Here is a 9,173-nt window from a genome sequence, read left to right as displayed (position 1 = left end):
ATGATGATTAAAAGACAAAACAAAACAAAACAAAAACTGAGTAAAAGATAAGGAAGAATTTGGAACAAAAACATAATTTAAATTCTAAAATTCATTTGTGAATTAGTTGTTCAGAATTCACAGCAATGAATTTACAAATGTTTGCTAAAGAGATAGAAGTGCAGACAAAAGTATTACCCAAAGCAATAATAAGACTTAACATGTACTTCCTCGCTCTATATTATTATACTTTCTGAATATCAATTAACAAATTTAACAACTCTTAAAGTAAGTAGTATTTTTGACCATTTTACAGACAAGAGGAAGGATATGGAGAAATGAAGTTATTTTCCCTGTGTTACAAATGTAGTAATAAGGATAAATCCCACACAGTCTGGCTTTAAACCTTCTGCAGTTACCCCACCACCCCATGCTAACTTTTTCATGATATAAACGCTAAGCAGACTTATAGGCTGACCAAAAACATTCTATTTCATTATATTTTTTCTTAACTATAGAATTACTAATATCTTGAGTTTGGGAGATAGAATGAGGTAGAATGAGGGCTTTTTTTTTTTTTTTTTCCATTATGAAAGAAGAAAAAAATATTTGTCTTCATCTTGTCTAAATTTTAAAGTGGTCAAAATAACATTTCACATACTTTTGCATATTACTGTTTCTTCAGAAACATTCTTACCATGTGTCTCCCTCATCAAATGAGATATTGGTAAATAATCCTTCCTTGTTTCTCTCATCAAGTCCAGTTTCCTCCACTTGATTTCAAATTATTTGATCTGGCCTTGCTATTTGCAGCCGTTGATGCCGCCTATTCTTTTTCAATATCTGGAAGATGCTGCTATTTGGTACACCCTGGTCTTGTTTACTAATCAGCTCATTCCACCCTCCTTTCTCTCGCAGGTTCACACCTCTGTTCCTCCTCTCAGTCCCTCGGGGCGTTCCCGCTTCCCCAGTCCATCACAGAAGCATCCATCCATGCTCTGAAATTAGTTTTCTCCCTCAACACCCATTTTCCCACCACCTTTCCTGCACTTTGTGCATCCTTCAGAGCACCTGATTCTCGCTACCTTTTAAGAAGAAAACAATTTGAATTAATTTACACTTCAAGGATTCTAAAATATTTATACAGTGTCTACTGAGTGCCAGAAACTGCTAAGTCCCTAAGGACATAAAACAAAGATTTCCAGTTGGCTTCTGCCCTCCAAGAGCACTTGATCTAGTTGGAGAGACGCACACAAATAATCTGACAGAACAAGGTAGGATAATAGTAGCACCAGCAGTGTAAGCAAAGCGCCGAAGAGAATTAATTCTGGGTCCCTAGCGTCAGTGAAGACTTGCAGGAAATAACTTCTGAGTTATATCTTGGAGAGGGGGATTTCTCCCATTTAGAAATGTGGGAGGGAGGCCTGGCACGGTGGCTCATGCCTGTAATCCCAGCATTTTGGGAGACGGAGGCGGGTGGATCACCTGAGGTCAGGAGTTCGAGAGCAGCCTGGCCAACATGGTGAAACCTTGTCTCTACTAAAAATACAAAAATTAGCTGGGCGTGGTGGCACATGCCTGTAATCCCAGCTACTCAGGAGGTTGAGGAAATAGAATTGATTGAGTGAAGGAGGCGGAAGTTGCAGTGAGCCGAGATGGCACCACTGTACTCCAGCCTGGGCGACAGAGTGAGATTCTTTCTAAGAAAACAAAACAAAACAAAACAAACAGTTAAAAGAAAGAAAAAGAAACGTGGGAGGGAATGTGAAGCTGGACAGCAAAAGAATGTGAGCATGGAAGTACAGCCTGTTTCCAATTTAGAATAGTTTCACTTGTGATTTGTGGAGTTGACAATGGTGTGAAAGCCATTTGCATTCAGTGGAGGCCATAACCTCATCCTAAATTCTAAGGAGTTCCTCCACTTAGGATGAGACTATGTCCTGATAACCCATACTGAAGTGGAAAAACTAAGTTGGGGACCCTCTGCTGTGTTGCTGGCATCAAATGCACTTTCCACTTAGAATATTTTCAACTTACAATAGGCTTATGGGGACGTAACCCTATCATAAGTCAAGGAGCATATAATCTATTGATATGATCCAGAAACAGCCAGTAGTTAACTTAATCCATATTTCAGACACCATTGCCTTAAACTTCATTTCCACCATATCTTTTTTTTCTGGCCAAAATTGCCAATAGCTTTGTGATGCCTCTCCTGTTAAATTCAATTTCTCCTACTTGACTTTCAAGATTTTATGTAATTCATCTCTGCCTTTTCTATACAAATTTCTATACAATATTACTTACTCCTCTTCAAAATATGAAGGATTGTATTTAATGTTTGCGGGTCTTGCTTTGTAAGCAGAGCAGAAGGGATTTAATTGCACCTTGTTCTGCTGGCTCCACAACAAACCTAACCGAACAGGGACTCCTTTATTATGAGAGGAGCCATCACAATAATAGCAGTAACTCAAGCATTAACCCACATTCATTTCTCAGGTAAAACTAAGCGTGACTGTTTGCAGTGTCAGGTTCCTGTAGTTCCTGTTAAGTTGGGTCCTGGTGAATTTGTGTGGAGCTCAGTGTGTAACTGGTTAGGATCTAAGTGAAAACAAAGAATTATAATGCAGATCTCCAGCCCAGTAGATCCCTGAAAACACTCCTGCAAATGTCAGGAATGAAGAAAGGCATGGGTGTCTGTCATCTGGAAGGAATACATTTTAGTCTCATATTCTGTCTGTTTTTTAATGTAAACAGTGCATATTTCTAGCAAATTGACAGAAGAATATCAAGTTAAACTCAGAAATTTCTGTTGTAATTTGCTGTGGAGTCTGTGCTATCAGTGTAATAAGCATCTGCAAATTCATGTTACATTTTAAAGGTGTTCTTAAATTGTTTGCTTCATTTCTATGAACTGATGTTTTAAAAATCCTATGATTTATTTCAACATGCTCTGCATATGCAGTTTAACATTTTCTATTTGTTTTCGTATTGTTTGTTGTCTAGTCATTCATTTTATTTAGTTTTAGTTATGTGAAATAGTGAGACTTGAACAGTGTTTGTCCTTTGCTAACCTAAAACCATTCTACTTAAAACAAATTTGCTCATTTTTTTTTCCTCTGAGCATCTTCAAGTAAGATCTATGATTAACCAGACATTGAAAAACATATTGTACCTTCTTTAGTTACATATAAAATCTACAAATATATCTAATTTAAATTTCAAGAGGAAGATAAAAATAATGTTCAGCAGTAGATAACTAGGACATTTAAAATAATGAAATACAAGGTGCAGGTTATATCCGATGGAGCTTTATTTGCCATTAATGGAGGTTTAGAATAGACAACACCTCACTTGTTTTTGGTGCCAAATTATCAAATTTATAAATTCCTACTACTGTTCTATATCTACAAAACAGTTGGCTAGTGCATCACTACTTACTAAACTTTGTGCAATAGGTCCAATTAAATTGGATCAATTAATTACATTTATTTTAACCTCAAGGTCAGTCAGAAGAGGTCTTTTATTGTTTTAATTACAGATTTAATTATATTCCATCATTGAACTTGAAAAAAAAATCCACCCCCTTACAGCACTTAACTCTAATGAGGTTCTCACAAGCATTCCTATTGAAATATTTTATTCTTCTGCCCATATTCTTTGAGCTATGCTGAGATGCACTAGACAGAAGAGTAAGAACAGCTGGTAGGATTGTGTGGGATACTGCAGGGACACCAACACAAGGCCAAGAGGATGCTGCTCCACAGATTGAAAAGTTGCCAGTCACCATGTTGTCTTTATCATTTTACTATCTGTAGTTACAGTTTTTGCATTTAAGATGTAGGTAATTTCTTTGATTTGTGTGTTTCTTTCAGTAGCTTTCTTTAAAATTGACATTGACTTTTCATTGCAGCTAACAATATACAACAAAGGGTAAAAGTAGGAGATAAGTGCTTCAACAAAAACCTTGTTACTGATGATTACCATAAATGTTTAAATATAACTTTTATTTAGTTATGGAACTTTTGTATTTTAAGAATGGCTTTTGATAGTGTATTTTTGTACCAGTTATAAACCTAATATTTTAGAGATAATTTTATAATTTCTGGAATCTTCCTCAGTGTTCCAGGATATATAATTATCACTGTATAAACCTAAGAAGAATGTTGGCGTATGTCTTGCATCTTTGAGCAGCATTTTGTTAATATGCATATGAGAATTGGGCAGGGACAGGCCAGGATTTCAAGATTATCTTTGAATTTCAGTTCAGTGTAGCATGAGCTTCAGCACTGCAAGTATGACAGCTAGCAATAGCACCTCATCTGACATTTGCCTATTATTCTCATTTTTGGGGAATTTAAGAGGGTGGTGTTTTAAAATAGGGAGTGCTTGGTTTTCATTTCAGGTGCAAGTTCCAACGATCACTGAGTCACTTTCTATGTTAAACAACTCAACCATTCAACCAGATTTATCACTTTTTCCTTTTGTTTTGGATTTAACGTTAGAATTATCTAGTAACCTGAATGCAAAAAACAAAAAAAAAAATCTAACTTAATCTATCAAATGTTTAAAATACATGTGAACGTCCAACGACAAAATATTTCCTTTCTCATGCAAATATTATCGTTAGTATCATGCAGTAGTTTCAGGAAGGAGCAAGAAAGATTGTAACTGTTTGGCAGTATGGCTCTTTGAAGACATGATCTTGTTATTCTGTAATAATTAGAGTGGAATTGTTAGTGTGCAAGAGATTAAAAGGAAGCAATGAATATTCATTTTTCTTCATATTCTGATTGGTCCACTCAACTATTTCAATAAAACTTTCTCTCTTCTTGTAATATTACATAGGAAAATAAAGAACATGTAAGGGATATAAAGGAATCCACCAATGATTGGAGACAGGATTTTCTTTACATTGTCTAATAGACTTGTTTATTATTTTAAGCTGGTAAAAAGAGACTTATGATTCGTGTTGAAGAAAGAGTTATTTGTGCTTGATACATTGAAGACACTGTTCAAAAGCAGTTTGTCCTTATAAAAGGATGACCCCTGTAGTATTTCTTAGGCAAGGAGGGACAAATTCAACCAACAAAAATCACATCTCGCCCCGAGTTCCCCATGATTTCTCCACATAGAGCAAAAAAATACACATCAGTAATTTATTTGAACATGCACATCAGTGAGTAGCATAGTTCTAGGCTACTCAAGAAACAAAAGGGAGAATATCAGCATTACCTAAATAAAAAAGAGAGGTGAATTACACCACTTTAATTGTCTTAAAAACACGGATAAGAAGAGCAATTAAAATAGAGTCCTAAACAGTACTAGCTAATGTAGATTACATAAGTATACAATATGATTCAACTAATAGTGCTCTGACAAGCATAAACCACCAGTTCTAGTAAACAAGGCCCAGATCAATTGCTGAGAAAATGTTAGATTCAGATGTAGAACAAGTTACTTTTATTTCGGTACTGAATGCAAAACACAGGTCAAGTGTGAGGACAGCGTTCTAAAAAAGGTGGCTCTGTTAAAGCAAGGAGGCCATTTCCTTTTGCATTTTTATAATGCTGGAATTCTATTTTTGACGTTCACTTTCCTACTTTTCCTCCCCTGAGCACTAATTTATTAAAAAAAAAAAAAGATTTCAAGGTGCAAGTTGTACATTCTTATCGTTATACTATCTCATCTCTTTCTGGAAGAGAGTATTACAATCAGCATTACAATGTTCTTTTTCTCTTAATATTTGTTTCACATACATGTATTTCAAAATCATAATGTTGATTAGGAAAAGAAACTTACAAACGAGATAGTGATGTAATCATACACTTCCTATTGTGCTGTGTGTCTTTCCCATCCCTTCTCCCCTTTCCCTGTAAAGAGCTGTAAAAAATTTAAGGCAGATGAGGTATATTGCTGAAGGAAAAAGTTATTTTTGATAAAAACTCAAAAAAACTTTTATTCTGCCCTTCTACTCAAGAAAGACTACTCAACTATAAATCTAGTGCTAGAAAAAAGCAGGAAAGACACCGTTTGCGTGTACCATACTATGTCTTCTATTTCTAGAATGGCTTTTTGTTAATTTAATTTTAATAGAAAAAATAAGCACCTTAAGCTATGAACAAGAAAAGAACTTCATTATTAGTGAGTCTAGAATCCAAAAGGAATTAAGAACACTCACTCAAACTCTTTCACTCATTCTCACAAAGGCCAATGCTACTGATTAGAATTGTAAAGTGCTGTACTTAGTATAAACACTTGTATACACTGCAGACACTGAAAAATAACCCTCAAGCACATTGTGTTATAGTTCCAAAAATATATTTACAGTCTATTACAAAGATTACAAATGGAAGTGTCTAGGTGACTGTATTATGCTAATTAAAATTATTTTTACAGATTAATTTTCCTTAGGGACAAAAAACATTTTAGTGAAATTAAAATGATTTTTCTAGTCAATCAAAAAATAAATTAAAATATCAAATAACACTGTACAGTGATTTAAAACAAAAAAAATAGGGTGGGGAGGGGTTTGGGAAGCAATCCATTTGAGTTTTTCTATAGCCATCTTTGGTCCTAAATGTGGGAAAACACATTATGTAGCACTGAAAATACCTGTTCTTTTGTGATGCTCTGCAAGTAAAATAGAAAAATATAGTGCATTTTCAATGTATTCAGAGCCCACTACAGAGAAATGTGTGTACAAAACAAGACAGTATAAATAAAATTTACAAGTTTTACAAAGGAACATTTACAGATTTTGTTTCTGTTATTTGTTTGTTTGTGGATGCCCACATTATCAAACAAGACCAATTATGACCGATCCCTGGGATCTTTCTCTATTAAAATCATTATAAACAGCCCAATTCTCTTTGGAAGTACAACAGTTCAATTCTGGGGTAGTTCATGATTTTCATAACTTTTGAAAGCATTACTCACAATATGTATACATTCCTGTAATATCTATAAAGACACATTTAATTATTGCTTATGAAATTCTAACACAGTAATCAAATAATATGGTTTAATAAATAAAGCTTTAAAAACAAGCCAGATCCTTCACCTCTTCCTTCTAGGGTAAGGAGTCCTTTCATTTAACAAGTTTCTTGCATCAGTGTTCACAAACAAAAGACTTTTTGTTTTGTTTTGTTTTGAACTGCAATGGTGATATTCTGTGCAGCACATTTGTGTTTAAATGGTGAAAATTGTGAACTGCCCCTTTATCATGCTTCAGAGTTATAATATAAAACAATTATTTCCTTTCATGTTTGGACTGCATTCAACAGAAGAGGATATAAAATATATGTCAACTATTTATCCTAAATTTCCTAATGTCACGAGACTGAAAAAATCTTGATGTGCTCAGATTAAATTTTCGATAACACTGGATAGTTCTGCTTTCAGAGACTTGCCTTCACCAACATTCTTCAGATGAAGCGCCTCATTTTTTTAATATACTCATAAACCTAAAACTCGAGTTTATTAAATTCTTTCTAGTAAAATCACTCTATAAACAATCTGTTAAAAGTGCCTTATAGTATGTATGGATCATTATTGCTTTTTTCATTGAAAAGATAGTATGTTGTCTGATCTTTACAAAAAATTTCTTTTTAAAAAATATCAGAGCTCTTGGCAACTTGCATTTTCTTGACTACCTGCCAATTAGCAAACAATATCAAAACAGCACTGATTAAACAGAATAAAATGGCACAAAAAGGATACCAATGTTCTGACAGAGATGTATCTTCAGTCACGCTATTTCTTTTGAAATGTGAGATTCTTTCAAAGGTACCCAGTGTAGTAATGTGTTACAGATTTAACACTAAAAAGGTCCAAAGCTATAAACAACTTTCTAAAACAAAGTCCTTATGAAGAATAAACACAAATGATTTTAAAAAGGAATAGTCTGAAATCACATATTTAAGGAAAATATTTCATTGATTTTAACAATAAGATCATGATTTTATTTGACAAATATATTCTTTCTTAAATTCTTTATGTACATTTTAAAAAGTCTATAAGACAAAAAGGAGGTTAGAGAGCTCAAGGTGTTTGGATGTTTTTCAGGTAGTACTTTGTTTATTGTCACTGCTATTTTCCTGGCCACCGATGGTGGATCCTAAATTCCCTTTTTATATATTCTGGTGGCACTTAGGAGTTCAAGTCTATAGGTGCTTCTTAAATCTTCTCTTCACTGTTGGAAGGACCCAGGACATCAACTGTCTTCTAGCAGCATTCTATGCATATACTGAAGGCCAGTACTGTTCTCTTGCAGTCTGTAATCTCCCTTAAAAGGGAGAAATGCATATCACACTTGAATGCCAGTTCCATGTAAATGTAGCATTTGTGCTCTCATAGTCTGAATGCTGCTCATGATTTTCTTTTGATGGCCAACCAGTGTGATCCCTAAACTCATCACATCCCTGAAAAAGACAAATGTAGTTTTTATTAGGTACCTTACAAAGAGTAAGTGTGGCACGAAACTGTCATCAACTGTTTAATTAAATATGTTATCTTAGCCAAATAGATCTTATCTTAGTGTTCTTGGGTATTATGATCACACCCCTGCATCAGATCAGAATAGTAAAACCTGTATCAACATTCTCCTTTGTAAAAACCTAACTGCTCAGGCTCTCAATTTACTCTCAATTCATTTTTAAAGTGATTTGAAATTTTACATAAGAAATTATTAAAGTCTTAAAGCTATTATTAACTTGAGGGAAGGTTAGGAAATGTTATTTGAAATGTTGTCTTCTTGAACCTAATTGGGATTTAGAAATTTCTAACTGGAAAAAGCTGGATATAGTATAATGAAAATAGTTGGTGGGATCTAGAAGAAAAGTTGGAAATCATCAATGACCATGTAAAATTTTATACTGGATTTAATTAACATGTGGTAATTCTGAGCATATTATTGGTTATATACTTACTCCAGTCAGTTCAATCATTTCATTATATGTCATAAAAACTATCTTTAAAAATGTACAACATCTCTGTTTAATAGCTTAAATTTGAATTAAGAATTGTATCTGTTTGTGTTTTCTTGCTTTTCCTAATAGCCAGATACATTGAGCTTATGTCTTTACAAGCAGCTAAAATATTGCAAAACTACAGCACTGTAGTTTTTCATGGCAGTGACAGGGAAACATGGTTTTTCAGGGGTACAGATTGCTTTGGGGACCCAAGTGTAAAAA

General features: G+C 34.1%; 1 protein-coding gene across 5 annotated transcripts in view; it reads right to left on the bottom strand.

Annotated features, from left to right (window-relative positions):
• Positions 1-4,883: 4,883 nt before the first annotated feature.
• The window catches only part of EPHA7 (EPH receptor A7), a 179,911-nt gene continuing 175,621 nt past the window's right edge, over positions 4,884-9,173 (bottom strand). For 3 of the 5 annotated variants that reach the window (XM_011987206.1, XM_011987205.1, XM_011987208.1), the window contains one exon: positions 8,056-8,402. In XM_011987206.1, coding sequence (XP_011842596.1) covers positions 8,288-8,402 — 115 coding nt within the window. In that variant the 3' untranslated portion in view covers positions 8,056-8,287. Of the gene's footprint in view, positions 8,403-9,173 lie in introns of all 5 variants that reach the window. The other 2 variants (XM_011987207.1, XM_011987209.1) reach the window with 1 other exon arrangement.

The sequence above is a fragment of the Mandrillus leucophaeus genome, unplaced genomic scaffold (assembly GCF_000951045.1).
Source record: "Mandrillus leucophaeus isolate KB7577 unplaced genomic scaffold, Mleu.le_1.0 Scaffold303, whole genome shotgun sequence".
Classification (NCBI taxonomy): Eukaryota; Metazoa; Chordata; class Mammalia; order Primates; family Cercopithecidae; genus Mandrillus; species Mandrillus leucophaeus.
The sequence above is the reverse complement of the archived record's forward strand: the minus strand, read 5'-3'. Positions and strand labels throughout refer to the sequence as shown.